This window comes from Mastigoproctus giganteus, chromosome 10, assembly GCF_048544385.1.
Source record: "Mastigoproctus giganteus isolate SK-2022 chromosome 10, ASM4854438v1, whole genome shotgun sequence".
Classification (NCBI taxonomy): Eukaryota; Metazoa; Arthropoda; class Arachnida; order Uropygi; family Thelyphonidae; genus Mastigoproctus; species Mastigoproctus giganteus.
The window spans coordinates 115,433,791-115,450,327 of NC_143584.1; the positions used below are offsets into that span (position 1 = coordinate 115,433,791).

General features: G+C 33.8%; 1 protein-coding gene across 3 annotated transcripts in view; it reads right to left on the reverse strand.

Moving 5' to 3' along the window:
• Positions 1–2,133: 2,133 nt before the first annotated feature.
• The window catches only part of LOC150079241 (transforming growth factor-beta-induced protein ig-h3-like), a 156,551-nt gene continuing 142,147 nt past the window's right edge, over positions 2,134–16,537 (reverse strand). For 2 of the 3 annotated variants that reach the window (XM_090382682.1, XM_090382681.1), the window contains 2 exons: positions 10,473–10,580; positions 2,134–2,273 (listed from right to left, as the gene is read on the reverse strand). In XM_090382682.1, the coding sequence (XP_090238808.1) occupies positions 2,176–2,273; positions 10,473–10,580 (206 nt within the window). In that variant the 3' untranslated portion in view covers positions 2,134–2,175. The remainder of the gene's footprint in view (positions 2,274–10,472; positions 10,581–16,537) is intronic. The other variant, XM_090382683.1, reaches the window with a different exon arrangement.

Sequence of the window (16,537 nt, forward strand, 5' to 3'; positions counted from 1 at the left end):
CTACTGCAAAAAGAAAAATTTGGATTTTAAGATTTTAATTATTTTGGACAATGCACCAAGTCACTCTCCAACCCTTGCTGAACTGTCACCAAACATCAAAATCCTGTTTTTACCGCCTAACACAACATCTCTTATCCAGCCACTTGACCAAGGAGTAATTGCTGTTTTTAAGCACTATTACACAAGACTGAATTTAAGATGCTGATGGGTGAAAAGGCGCCAACAGTTAAAGACTTCTGGAAGTGATTCAACATTAAGAATGCAATTTACATAATTGTGGAGGCTTGGAACGAAGTGACAAAAGAATGCTTACATGGTGTTTGGCGGCCTCTTTTACCAGATTTTATTCGTGATTTTAAAGGCTTTGATCTTGTAAATGAGCTTCCCAAATTAAAAGCACATTGTGTTGCCCTCGCAAAGCAGGTTGGCTTTGAGGAATTGGAGGAAGATGATTTAGAAGAGTTGCTTCAGTCTCATGAAGAAGAACATTCAACTGAAGAACTGCAACAACTTGTTGCTGGAGGGCAGGTGGAAGATTAGAAAGACGACGAAGTTGAATGCCTGAACGCCACCATAAAACCGCTTTCTACTTCAGAGTTATCTTCAGTTTTAAATTCATTTGAGAAAAGTATGCAATGGCTAGAAGATAACGATTATAATGCAGAAAGAAGCAGAAGAGCACTTCATACAATTCGGTCTGCTTTGGAGTCATATAAGCAGCTGCTTTGTGAAAGGACAAAACAACAGAAACTAATGTCTTTTTTATGAAAACACCCAAGAAAGAGACAGAAAATGAGCCGCAGCCCTCTAGTTCTGGTGTTACCACATTTCGTCCAAAGTCCTCATCGGCATTTCCTCCACCTCCCAGTTCCGATAATGATGACAACCTGCCACCACTTTCCCCATAATTACGCTGCTTCAACCCCTTTCCCTCAAGCTGTCTTCATTTACTTTTAAGGTAAGAATCTAAATGTTTAAATGATTAAATTATTAATTTTACATTTTTCAACTGTAAGTGTTTTATTACGATTATTTATTGTGTTTGGTAAGTTTTGGTTAAAAATGTGTGTCCAATCTTGGGTGGTCGGAACCTAACCTTATTTTTTCCATAGGGCCTGTTTATATTACACAATTTTGCATTGCACGAGGGTTTCTAGGAACACGACTATCGTGTTATACGAGGACTGACTGTACTTTACGTGTTCTTCTCTTTCTACTAAAGCTAACTGAGGACGGTTTCGAAAGTCGCTCGTGTGCAGCTATTAGCTGTTATCTCGTTTTAATTTTTAATACATGAATTTAATAAGACAACTATAGAATAGAATGTGCACTTTCCTTTCTTAGTGCAAATTTTAACACGTTTTAAAGCTTATTTTTTTTTTTTAATTCATAATTACACTAAGTTATGAATGGCTACTAACCAGAATTTAAAAGCTTTATAATTACTATATATCTGTTATAGGTTTCATCAAACCAAGCAGATTACTAGGCAGTGAGTGCTAAAAATTAAGCTACGCTATACTTATGATCTAGTTGTTATATCACAGCACATAAGGAATCCTTAATATATCATCAGTCAAACTATAGATGATTATGCAAATCCCAACTATTTCAATTTGTATGTCCTCATTGATAAGAGGGTTGAAAAATATTCAAAGGAACAACACAATAAAAGTAGACGTTTAACCCTTTCTTGTCTACTTTGATGTCTTTTAATCCTTCTGCTGACAAAGGTCAGTATAAGTCATACGTCTCTATAAGCTATATTGAATTAATTAGGAACAGATGTAAATACATTCCATCCCACATTTTTCAAAATCAGTGTTCATCATAGGCATGTTCCAATTCTTTTGTATAGTCTGCCAGCTTAAGAACTGCAATACACTGTAAAATCTCATTACAGTATATAACTCCTATTTTCCTGCCATTAGATGCATTTTTAAATGCAGAAACCTTTTTTAAAACAACATTACATTTTACTGTGGATGAATTTCGACATAATGAATCTTAAAAATATACAATATTCAATAGCTATAACACATTTGTGTTTCCAGATGACAAGAAATAGAATATGTCACTGTATTTCATATTAGCCAATATTTGGGACTAGAACAGAAGAAATTAAAAAAAAAAAAAAAAAAAATTAGGAACTTCATATAGCACTCTTTCTTTCCTTTATGGAAGAAGCACAGTATCAATACTGTGAACTACACCATTGCTAACTGTAGCATCTGGAAGATTTATCACTGCAGAATTTACCATTAACTTGCTGCCTGAAAGAGAAAGAAACGTTAGCCTTTGTGTTACCAAAAAAAAAAAAAAAAAAAAAAAAAAAAAAATTTCAAATGTCTACTTAAATATTCTTTCAGCGGCAGGCATGGTGTGTAATTATATGTGTAATAGATCCTGAGTTAGTCAATAGATGTCTGTTAGTAAACATCAGGTAAAGATTAATTTTAGCAGTTTAAATAATTTTTAAATCAATTAATTTAAAACTTAAATAGATAGCCATGAATTCCTGTAATGGTGTCTTTATAATACCATCACATCCCATACCAAGATATGGTTTACAATTAATTATATTTATGTTTTATGTTGTACTCTCAAACTAAGAGTTATTTTAATCAAAACTGGGTTATCTCTTGGGGCCAGTCATATTTTTTACCTTAGGGTGAGAATGGGTTCAAGATGCATTAGGAGGTGGGGGGGTTCATTTTTTGAGAGGTATAATTGTTATGGTTTCTGTTTTTCATGTGTTCTAATATTCTGCTCTTGAAATCCCATTGGTGATCCTCACACCAGGTGTTGGAATGCAGGATCTGATTTTTGTGTATAATTTCCAATGCAAAGATTATCAAAAATCATGTATTGAACTATAAGCCACTGTCTTGGTAAGTGAAGTGATGGTGTCATGAGAACAGCATTACACGAATATAAGTATTCGTGGCTATCTATTTACTTAAGTTTAATTTTATTAACTAACTGATTTAAACTGCTAAAATTAGTCTTGAACTGATGTTCACTGAGTCAGGATCTATTACACATAAATTGCTAAATATTAACACAAAATAAATTTGTAATCAAATTACCAACATTATGTAAATGAAGTCACTATAATTTATCAGTTATGCTGTATTTACAGGCACTGAAGTACTGCAAAACATCTGAGAATAATCAAATTCTTTAAAAAATTAAAGGCAAATTACATCCATGCAGGTTGAAATACTCATTATTTCATGAATTTCCAAATATTTTTTTTATAATTTCTTCCTTGTTAACCATCATTTTAGCAAAATGTTTTCATTAATTATTCTACCTCTTACTGAATTGGATCAAAATGAACCTCATCATAACAAGCATGATAAATTTTAAAAAATAATTGTGGTAGGAGTATAGAAAATGTACAAAATTGCACTCAGTTACACAAAAGTTAGTAAATTATATATATATATATATATATATATATATTTTTTTTTTTTTATGTTAAAGTCATGGTAACCCAGCAGCATGGGTGAAAAAGAATTGCAGTGTATGTGTTTTCAAAACAGGCACACTTATTCAATGCCATTTCTGATTTTAACTTTAGCAAAACTTTCTCTTTCAAATTTCAAACATTTTCTGTAATATATATAATTTGATATAATCCAGACTATTTACAAATAGAAAAACAAAAACTATTATCTTACATTGACTATCTCTATCTTTTTGTTCTTACACAATACCAATATACCATTTATTCCCTGAATTGTCAACTGCATTCACTTTTCCAGTTACTGCTGGAGCAAAACTTTTTTTTTTTCCTTTTGGTTTCACATTTATCATTTGGCAACACCTGATAAAGCGACTCATCAATTAATCAGACTTAGGAAGTTTTGCCTTTGACAGTGGCAAGAAATTGTCCCCTCCCTATACAAGAAAAGTGCATGATTTTCCTTATACAACAACCCATCTATTGGAATTAAAGGTAAGAAATGGTGCACCTTATTCTGATACTGTTGGATAACATCAGTCTTATTGAAAAATAACACTATCCAACATGATTTTTGCCTCTAGCAAATCAATCATAAAAATTTCCTATCCTGTCTCAGTTTTAAGATATAGTTAGATAACTGGATTCTGTACAAAGAGATCATTACTATTTGAAATACAATTTTTAAACTTATTAACTTTTGGTTGGTTTTGTTTATTGGGCTAAAAGTTAAGCAAGTACATCATCACTGTTCTTGCAATATAGTATATTTTGATTCACTTTTCCAGACAAGTCAGTATTTTTATTAATTTTATTACACCATTCAACTGTTCAATATATAGTGTATGATAAACTACACTACAAGAATTCACGTTCTGTTCAAATTTACCAATTGCTTTTACTGTTTTTAGGTTAATGCATTGTTAAAATGGAGAAGACAAAGCACAGAACTTGCATCAATCACCCAGACAACTTCTGCTATGTTTGTGGACACTTAACCTCAAAAACTCAGAGGAAGAAAATATACAATGTCACAAAAGTTGCATATTCATTGTACATATTGCAAGATTGGTGACCAAAAAAAAAAAAAAAGTGCTCCACATATCCATTGTATTACTTGTACAACAAACTTAAGGTTGTGATTATATGGCAAGCTGAGAGTATTACCTTTTGCCATCCCTATGGTGTGGTGCGAGCCCAAGAATAATTTCGACAACTGCTATTTCTGCATGACAAAAATAAAAGGTATTTCCAAAAAGAGCAAGCACTGCATCAAATATCCAAACATCCCATCAGAAATTAGGCCAGTGCCACTCAGTAAAGAACTGCCACTACCTGTGCCACCAAAATCTTGCGGTATTAGAATAAGAAATTGTTTTACCAGATGTCATGGAACCATCTACTTCACATGATTTGGACTACAAGCCAGAAAAAGAAAAGGCTCCACACTACATTCAACAAGAAGAATTAAGCGACTTGGGCTTACCCAAAGAGAAGGCTGAATTACTCGGATCCAGACTACAACAGTGGAACTTACTCGCTAAAGATACAAACATTACAATATGCCGTAAGCAAAATGAAGAGTTTCAAGATATTTTGCAATGGAAAACAACATGTGTGTCTGCAAAGATGTCGCTGGTCTTATGTACGAACTGAACATTGATCGCAATACCTCTGAATGGCATTTGTTCTTTGATGCATCAACGCTAAGTTTGAAAGCAGTATTGCTTCATAATGGAAATACTTTACCATCAATTCCTCTTGTTCATGCCGTTGGCCTGAAAGACACTTACGATAGATCGTCCCAGATTCTTGCTGCTATACGTTAAAATGACTATAGCCGGAATATTTGTGGTGATCTCAAAGTGATTGGACTGCTTGTTGAGTTGCAAGGTGGTTTCACTAAATACTGTTGTTTCCTGTGTTTGTGGGATAGTCGTGCAACAGCCAAACACTGTCATACAACACTGGGACAAGAGAGATGAATATATTCCTGGCAAAAGCAATGTAAAGTATGTTCCAATGGTTGATCCACAAAAGGCTTTTCTTCCCTCTTTTACACATCAAGCTGGAACTGATTAAGAATTTCACTAGGGCACTGGATAAAGAAAGCAAAGGATTTGCATATTTACTGGAAATGTTTCCAAATTTATCTCATGCAAAGCTGAAGGAAGGAATTTTCATAGGTCCTCAAATAAGAAAACTCCTAAAAGATGAAGAATTTCAAAGAAACCTGAATGATGTTGAACTGGCTGCATGGAGATCTTTCAAGGCTGTGGTACACTCATTCCTCGGAAAGAGAAAAGAAGAGAACTGGTGACAAACTTTCTGAAATGTTACAAGAACTGGGGTGCTGAATGTCACTGAAAATGCATTTCCTTCATTCCCATCTGGATTTCTTTCCTGAAAACTTAACAGATGTCAGTGACAAACAAGGAGAGTGCTTCCACCAGGACATATCTGCATAAAAGTATACAATATCAACATACATGGTTGTAATTATTACACACAATATATGTTACTTAGACATGTTTCCCACTCAATGATTTCCTTTTATACTCCAGATTGCTTTCCCATTTAAGGAACCAACAGTAATCTCCCATCATGGCAGAGTCACAGCGACCTTGGTATCGTTTTTCCATTGCAGATATGTCCTGGTGGAAGCACTCTCCTTGTTCATCACTGACGTCTGCTAAGTTTTCAGGAAAGAAATCCAGATGGGAATGAAGGAAATGCATTTTCAGTGACATTTGGCACCCCAGTTCTTGTAACATTTCAGAAAGTTTGTCGCCAGTTGCTCATAGTTCTCTTCTTTTCTCTTTCAGAGGAATCCGTGTACCACAGCCTTGAAAGTATAAAAGGAAATCATTGAGTGGGAAACATGTCTAAGTAACATATATTGTGTGTAATAATTACAACCATGTATGCTGATATTGTATAAAAACAAGGAATTTAAAAAATGCGTATATCTTTTGATGTAGGTGTGACAGAAGTAAAAGATTGATATTTTCATAATCAGGACATTAATTTTTTCAAAATAACCAACTTTCATTTCAGAGGTATGACGGAAATAAAATTTTGTCATGTAGTGTAACTTTCCTGAATATTTCACTTAATGCACAGCGACTTGGAACAAGTGAAATTAATCATATCCAGTACATACAAGACTACAGAGGATGTTTTATGGCTATATACGTCCTGCTTGAAAATTAATGATATACTGAGGGAACACTGCAATAGTTCTAACTTTTTTTATATAAGATGCACAAAGCACACTCAGAGGGTTTACCAACTAATAAGCTAGTAATCCAGTTGAGGTGAGTAGGAATAATCACATAGAAGATATGATTCTTCTGATTATCAGCCTTCTGTTACTTGTGCCCCTAGATCGGTGTTTCCCAACCTTTTTTTTATCATGCCCCACCTAAGTCTTTCTAAACTTCTGATGCCCCCTATGTAATGTTGAGAAACACCGATATATATATATATATATATATATATATTTTATATTCAAAAATTGAATTATTCCCTAAATGAAGCCTAATTACAACTTGTTCAGGACACGAGACTTAGGTTTTAGGAAGAAATCATTAGGAAAAATTAAGAAAAAAATAGGAAGTCAATTTTCAAAACATATAATAGACATTGTGATATCCAGTCGATTTTTCTTTAGTAACAAATCATTTATGGAACTAAATCCACATTCAGCTAAATATGAAGATGGAAACGGTAACAATAGCTCTCTTGCAAAGTTGGTTGAATTTGGGTATTTTATTTCTGTTTCATCACAAAGCCATGCCATCGCTTCTTTTATATTGAATAAAGTTTTAACTGACTCATCATTTTGCATTTCTGAGAATTCTTCTTGGTACTGCATTGATACATCAGACAAATCCACTAACATTGGTTGCATCATCCAGGTTGGAAAATCAATTTGTTTTAAATCAAAAAACCTTTCTTTTAAATCATCGGACAGAATTTTCAGATGATCAACAATAACAAATACAGCGGTATCAGTCACTTCACATTTTTGCAGACAACGAAACTGTTCAAACTTTTTTTACAAATATATTTTTGACATAATTTAATAAATGTAATGAAACCAAATGTCTTCGCTTTTGCATCGACGAGAGTTTTATTTGTTCCTTGAAGTTGTTTATTTAATATATTTAGTTTTTCAAAGATATCAGCTAAATAACTCACAAATGCTTTACCATCGACCGTTAACAGATGCTTCATTTTAGGTTTGTCACTTAAAAAGTCACTAATAGTATCAAATAGTTCCATAAATCTTTTCAAGCAGTTCCCTTTCGAGAGCCACCTTACTTCAGTGTGAAGTAAAAGTCTCACATGGTCTTCATTTTGTTCTTCACAAAAAAGCTTGAAGAGACAAGTTTTCCCTAACACAATGCACAAGAAGCATTTCTGGATTCTCATCTTTCATCAATTTTAAGCAGCTATTTTTCTTGCCCATCATATTAGGAGCACCATCTGCAGCACAAGGTTATATTTTTCATTGGTATATTATTGTCATCTAAGTAATTTTTTAGCTTATTATATATATATCTTTGGAGGTAGTGGTGCTCTCTAACGATTTACAGAATAACATTTCTTCAGCAAAATTACCTTTATCAATATATCTTACATAAGTTATCAGTACGGCTTCACTGTCTCTCAAAGTTGAGTCATCCATTTGCACTGAGAATTTTCTTGTTTTCAGCTTTCCAACAAGTTGTATTTCAATATCTTCACTCATTTCATCTATTCTTTTGCTAACAGTATTGTTATTGAGTGGCATAGCTTTCACGTCTTTGTCATCTTTTTCCAGAACTGTTTTAAGAAATGCTGATATTGATGGTTTGATTAAATTCTCTCCTATAGTATGATTTTCCCAGATTTAGCAATGAGTAAAGAAATTTCATAACTAGCCTCAAGAGTACAATTGATAGTTGCAGTATGAGCAATAAACAGAGACTTTACCAACAATTCTTTTGTACAAGTTAAGTCATAGTAGGCGGTTGTTTTAAACTCTAGACGAGCAATTTTTGAATTGCCCCCCTGAACAATCAAATTTCCCCCATGTGGGGCGTGGGACCCACACTGGAAAACACCGCCCTAGATGGAACAAATATCCTTGTGTGGTATCAAACACCTTTTGTATCAATTTTTTTAACTTTTCTATTGAATTCAATTATAAAATAGCAAAAATAAACAAAAGAACCAATAAAAATAAAGTTTATTGTATTTTTTTAAAAATTTTCAAGCTTATCCGGGAATTGAACTAGAAGTAGAGTGAATATCTTGTTTTTTGTCAGTTTCACGTTTAGCTAGTAAAACTCTATGGCAAGTTTAGACAGCTCTCACAGATGCCATGGGAGAATGGGAATTGTTTATACAAAAAAAATAGGCACTTTTGTTTCTCACCTGTTACATTCCCAACAGAAATCTTTTTTTTTTTTTTTTTTTGTAATTCACAATAGTAGAAGTGGTCCTGATGTGATCGACCCCTTCAAGAGTTTCTTGACTTTTTATCAACCCCCCCTATTTTACTATTACATAATTATAATAGGACAAGCAAAAAAGACACTTATGTGAGTTTTTAGATTGTTTTTTTTTTATAGTTAGTGTTTATTGTATATATAATATATTAGTATATTGGCTTAACGTCAAAGGGATATGTTTTCGTTTTTGACGTCCTTCTTAACATTACATATTTGATAGGAGGGATAAATAATATATAAAATTTAATTTAGAAGCAAAATAACAATAATACAATCTTCCTTATATATGTGAAAATAAGACTTTTGTTAACTTAGTATACAATTTACTAATGTTGTCAATATGAAGAGTGTGCTTCGTGACTCTTGACAAAATTAGTAAGTTTCAGCCTTAAATCGCCACAGAATTATATATCTAGCTTATTTCTTTGTTTTGTTAAAATGGAATTAACATGGCTGAAACCGGCTTCAACCATGTATGAGCTTGGAAATGCAAGCAAAAAGGGGAGTACCACTTCAGAAAGTTTTGGATATTTTTCTACAACATTTATATTTCTCCAAAAGTAACTTAAAGTCATTTTTAAAAAGCGTCTTAGCTTCCAGATCAACTGATAATTCAATAAATTCATATAAGTTACATTCGATATTTTCAATATCTGAAGAAAATGGCTTGATAATCCAATCTGGAATGCATGTTTTCAAAATCTGCAAAGCGCAATTTAAAATCATCGCTCGCTCAAATTTTGAAGATGTTTTGTGTATATTTCTAAGTCTTCATCTTTTACTTCCAATTGCCATAAATTCAAAAAGTACTGAAAATCTTTTCGTAACAATGATGATTTAAATAAGGCTAATTTAGCTTGGAAGCCTAAAAGAATCGTCCAAGCTTGAAAATCGTGACATCTTTACCTTGTAGACGGTTCTGTACATCATTAAATTTTGAAAATAAGTCCGCCAAGTAGAAAATGATTCTTATTTCTCTTCAGTTCATCCACTCAAAAACAAATTAACATCTGTAAGAAACTCTAGGATTGAGTCGAACAACTCAACAAATCTTTGTAGACTTGCACCTCTAGACAGCCATCTTGAAACCTCCTCCAAGATCTACAACGGAACAGGTCTTAAAAGACCTGAGCCGGACCAAGTTCATGGGTCAAGTTCATATATATATAAAACAGAAAACTTCAATATATCACATGCCATTCATTACAAAGGAAAATTGGCATTTATTGTTAAACTAAAAGCTCCATTTCTGAAATTAATATCAAATTTTATAACATTTCAGTAGTTTTCTTTATGACAAACATGGTCATTAAATGTTTTAACAAAGTTAGATATAATTGTCTATCAGTCTTTGCTAGGACTTCATTTGTAGTTGAAGTTTATAACATATCATTAACATTCTATAATATGACGTGTCTCCTTTCAAACTTCTTTCATATTATCCTAACAAGAAAAGGCATTCTATAAATGATTTAGTAAGTAATAATAAGATATAATCATACCTTGTATGGTAAGAGTTATTCGTTTTCCTTGAATTGTCTTGAGTGTCAACCCATCCTGGAAACTTGAAACATACCATACATCAGGTACCACATGATACAAGACTGTCTCTGTAGGGAAAAGAATTATTAACCTTTTAAAATAAAGTGACATTAAATGTGATTTAAAATCTCACCTAAAAAATGGCATTCATACCCCAGTTTATATTAAATAATTGAATTGATAAACATTTCATCCAAGCTATTTTGGACATATTGCTTTTGAAAGAACATTACTTGCAACCCCTTCCCCAAAATAATAAAACAAAGAAAAGTACACTGAAATGGACATCTCTCTAAGAAGATGAAAGAAGATACTTTAGATTTTAGAAGAGACATTAGATTTGAATTTCTGTAGATTGTAATTTTCAGTAAATACATATGAAGAGAGGTTGTTCCAGAAAACAGAAGTTAAAGGAATAAATGAACAAGAAGAAAAGTTGGTTCTGTGAGCGTGAAGTTAGGCAGCAAAAGGCTGGCGACTGGTTGTGGTTCACACTGTTTTGGAAAAGAGAACAGGAATTATGAAGACAATTCAGAAGAACAGTGTCCATGGAAGTATCTATAGAAAAGGCATGCAGCAGAAATAGAATGTCTGAGCCCTAGATGTGGGAACAATGTTCCATAGTAGGATGGATTTGCAATTTGTACAGAGTGTGAATAGCTGGTTGGAAGAAAAGTAATGCCAAGAGCAAAAGAGAAAACCCAGTTTTTTTATGCAGAGGAAGCAATATTTGGGATGTGCTAGTCAAGGTAATCCCAATAGTGATCTTGTGTAGAAATCAGTCTCATCAAAGATAAACATAAGAATCCTTTTGGTGAGATATAAGACAGGATTGAATTTTAGAAGGATTGAAATCAACTAAGTTATCTTTGCCCCACTGGACCCTGAAGATCAACATTTAAGGAATTGGTAGTGGATATTCAAGTTAAAGCTGTTTGTGCAGGGTCGAGTTTTTCAAACTGGAACGTGGAATGCAGTGTGATATCATCAGCAAAACTATGGATAAGATTTCTGGTCAATAGACAAAGGTCATTAATATATAAGAGGAAAGAGTGAGAGAAAGAAATGAACCTTGGGGAACTGCATTAGTAGTGAAGTTGCAAAACAGCACCATCAGAGAGAAATCTGGATAAACAGTTGGAAAACTATAAGGGAGCGTATTTAGAAGACCTTTATGCTAAAGCCTTTGAAATATCAAGAGCAACTGCTTGAGTTTTATAAGCATGGATTTCAGCACTTCAAGGTGGTATTGCCTAGTTTCAGTGGTCCAGTCAGTCTGTATCATCCGGAAGATCTGAATGATACAGACTGACTGGACCACTGAAATTTGGTCCACTTGACTTGAGTGTCTCCTGAATATAAATTCCATCAGCATTTTAGACTTTCATGTAGCAAGCCTGACTTAACATACATGAGAGAAGTCCTTTTTGATTTTTCACCCTCCTTGCAGTGGACACTTAGATTTTTTTTTCAAGGGTAATATTTCAGGTTTTGTTTCCTCTGAGTGCATGTGGTTATTACAGTACTGTAGTAAATTTCAAGTGGATAGAATCTGGACAATTGTGAAATTCCGTGTGGAGTTCCAGGCACAGGTAAGAATTTACATTTACATACTCGTACTGTTCTAGAAAAGAAAAGTGTGGAGTTTACAAACTTACAAGTTAGCTGATAATTTCAAAATTGGAAAGTATTCGGCAGCAGCAATTATTAAAAATCGAGAAACTTTGTTAAAACATTGGCAGGTAGATGGAATTGGAAAGCAGTATACCATATATTTTCTCATGGCAAAACGTGCTTTGGTGGATAAATTGACTTTTGAGTGGTTTAGTCAGGTATGCAGTAAAAACTCAGTCCATCTTTGGGACTATGATTTAAACAAAGCTTTAGAAATTGGCACCATTGCCTTTAAAGCATCTAACAACTGGTTAGATAAGTTCTGTAAACATTACAATATTTCCCTCAAAGCATTTTGTAGGGAGTCTACTCATGTTAATTTTGGAAATGGTTGCTGAGTGGAAAAAAAGGGTGCTGTCAATACTTGTTGCATACTCACAAGACACCATACTGAAGGCTGATGAAATGAGTTTTTTTCTCACAGTCTAAGAGGTGCTGGAAGATCTAACTACTTTTGTGTACAAACATGGCAAGCACTAGTGAAATACCTCGTTATATGCAAATCTAGCAAACCAAGGCATTTTAACAAATTCAATATATAGGGGAATTCAAATAATAAGACTTGGATGAGTAGTGAGATAATGACAGAATGATTTGGCAGAATAAAAAAGTTATTTTATTTCTAAACAATGCCACATCTCACCCACACATTGAACTGAATAACGTTGAAATGGTGTTTTTCGCTCCCACCATCATGTCTGCTTCTTAACCATTAGATTAAGGAATAACTGCAAACCTTTTTTTAAGGTGGTTCAACAAATGGTTCTTTAACCACCTGATTTAAAACTTGATGAAGAAAAAAGTTGTTCAAAACTTTGCAAAAGTATAGATGTACTACAAGCTATAATCTGGATTAGTGCAGCATGGAATGCAGTGAGCCCTTCTACAATTAAAAACTGCTTCCACAAAGCAAGATTTGATTTCAGTGTTAGTGACTTTGCAGATGCAGCTGTACTTAATGGTTTGCTATGGACACTAGGAAATTCTTCACTGTGCAGTGATGAATATGATTCTGTAGACTAATGTAGTGGTGGAAGGCATAAACACTGAAGTAGATGTAATTGAATTTATGAGCAAGCAGAACTTAGAGGAAGCACAACAACAATTAAAAGATATGCAGATGCATTAGACTACCTAAACACATTAAAAGAATTTTGTGAGCAAAAATAATGAATATGGAGTAAAACTAGTGAGCAATCTAATTATCTGATGAAAATGAAATATTCTAAACAAAGCAATTTATATTATTTTTTTTATTAAAAGTTAATTGAAACACAAATATGTGTTAAGTAACCAGTTACAGTGAATTTTATTTTCACAAGTTATTGAAACTGACATCAGTAAAGCAGACACCATCCTATAGCGGATTCACTATTTCTAACTTACCTTTGCAGATGTAAAAACAAAATATACAAAGTAGTATTTTTTTAAAGCAAAGACAAGTGAGACAAAATAAAATATACATGTGTGGGACAAGTAAACATGCATCTTTTTTGCCATTTAACTCATTCACTGCACATAATGAGTAAAGTCCATTTCACGGACCCATGCAGATTTGTCTGTAGACCGCATTTTGCATGCCCCTGATTAGAAGCTTTTGATTTTAATACCTCTTCCGAATGCTTAAATGTCTTAAGAGCTTTTATGACATTAACAAATTCTAAATAATAATTCTGTTTATCACCTTAATTGTTTTTTAGTATGCTATCTATGGTTTTGTAAAAATTTACAAAACCATAAATAGTTTTTTTATATATATATATGTATATAATCACTATAACAGATTTGCAAAATTATGCCTACAGATTCAGATATTAACAAACTGGCTGTAATTTACTCTTACTGAACATCAAGGTCCATATTCCCCTTGTGGAACATAGCAGCTTGCTTAACAGGCAAATATTTTTTTTATTAATCAATATTATTTAAACACAATCCACTATATAATATTGCATTTCCATCAATGTTTCGGATATCCATTATCAACACTAAGTTGAGGAGGTCTGTTACATGCTGAATTTTTTGTCTTGATAAAGGATACCAAACATTGAATGCTGCTTATTACTGATATCTTCAGGACACAGTTACACCAATAACAGAATTCAATGAAACAAGAATGTAGCTATTTATTGATACAGAACAGAAAATGTACAGAAATAAAACCTGGAGAGAAAAAAACAAAAATCAAGCATTGCTTGATTTTTTTTTTTTTTTTTTGTTTTTCAGAAAATACTGACTGCACACTATTTCTTCAAGAAAATTCATCAATAAAATGAAACTCTCTTACTATTTTGGTAAATCAATATTTCTTCTTCTTTAATGCTGCCGAATGGCGTTTGCGACTTCGTTTTGATATTGTTCTCTGTCTAGCGCTGCGTGTAGAATTTGTGCTGTTGTCATGTGAAGCCAGGTGTTGATGTTATCTAGCCATGTCATTTTCGGTCTGCCTGGGCGTTTCTTGCCTTCGATCTTTCCCTCCAGGATGAGTGGTAGTAGGTGATATTTTTTGTTGGTTCCTAGCGATGTGACCTAGGTATTTGCATTTCCTGCTGATGATGGTTTTGAGCAGGTCCCGTTCCGTGTGTATGTCCTGCAGGACCTGTGCGTTGGTTATCTTGGCTGTCCACGGAATTTTCAGCATTCTTCGGTAGAGCCACATTTCGAAGGCCTGGAGCTTTTTTGTAGTGGCTGATGTTAGAGTCCAGGTTTCTACACCGTAGAGCAGTATTGGCCAGATGTAGCATTTCAAATTTGAGCACGATGTTCAAGCTTCTGTCGGTGAGGAGGGTTCTCCATTTGGTGAATGCCTGCCTGGCTTGTTCAATTCTGCTTTTGATTTCGGCCTCATGGTTCAGCTGGTCATCAATGAGTACTCCGAGATACTTGAAGCGGTGTATTTGCTCTAATTTTTCGTTGTTTAGTTTGATCGTGATTTTGCTTGCAGTCCTGCTGACCTTCATCACCTTTGTTTTCTTTTTGTTGATTCGTAGCCCCCATGCTTGGCTTTCTATGTCCACTTCGTTCAAGATGATCTGTAAATCTTGTTCTGAATCCGCTATTAGTGCTGTGTCATCGGCATATCTTAAGTTATTGATGTAGTGTCCGTTAACTTTTATGCCGATGTTCTTGTCAGCCAGTGTTTGGTCGAAGATCATTTCCGAATAGATGTTAAAAAGAATGGGAGATAATGGACAGCCTTGCCGGACGCCTTTTTTTTTATTGGAATTGGGTCTGTCAGATCGTTGTCATAGCAAAGCCGGGCTGTTTGATTCCAGTAGAGAGTTGTAATAAAGAAAATCAATATTTAAAGAAGGGTTAATGTTTTACTGTAAAACATTCAGACTGGTAGGAATAGATACAGTACTTTCTTACAGTAACTATATTATGCAGTGTCAGAGAAAAAATAAAAAACTCTATTAGGGCCACCTAACTCATCTATCCACGTGTACATAAATTGTGTCTATTTGCCTGTTTTTTCTGGAAAAAAAAAACCTGACTTCCTTGGCAGGCAAACCTTGCTATCAATGCCTAAGACTGAATTAACTCAGCCACAGAGTCAAAGTCCATAATGAAAGGATGATGATTATAACCACTGTGCCATATCAAGAAGAAAAAAAAAAAAAGGGGCATTTTGCAATCAGGTCCACTACACCTGCACAAACCCAAATGATACATCTGATATTTATTTTCTCCTAAGAGACCTAGTTATGGCCACTGACCAGGGAATGCAATATATATATATATTTACATAAAGTATTATAGTACCGTATACAATTATACATATTATTCTCTTTACACATAGATATTTTCACATTTAAAACAATTTATAAGGAATTAAAGAACATTTAACTGTATTTATATTAACACAATATAAAAAAATATTAGCATTAGTAGAGACATCAGCCAAAAAAAAAAAAAAAACCAATTTCACCCATCCATTTGCTTCAAAAGTTTGTCTAGTTCTTCCTTTAATTCATTTAAGCTATCAGACTTCCATGACATATGGAAGTTTGTCCCTGCTGGCTAAATGCAAATTTCCACACAGATCTATTCTAAACAGTCTTTCCTTTGAATTTATGCCCCCTCAAGTGAGTAATCTGGGCAAAAGAGGAAGAATCCCATGCTTTGTGATGCTTGCTCAAAGCCTTACACACCTCAATCAGATGACCTTGCAGATACCTAGTCTCCAGCAGTTGCAAATTGCAGGACTTAAACATTTCTTCGTAAGAGAGACCCTTTGTTCCCCCTCACCAATCTTGTTGCCCTTTTTGTACTTGTTCCAGCAGCCCTACATCCTTCCTAAAATGAGGCCTCCTGACCATTGCCTTATACAAAAGGGATAGTCACCTTG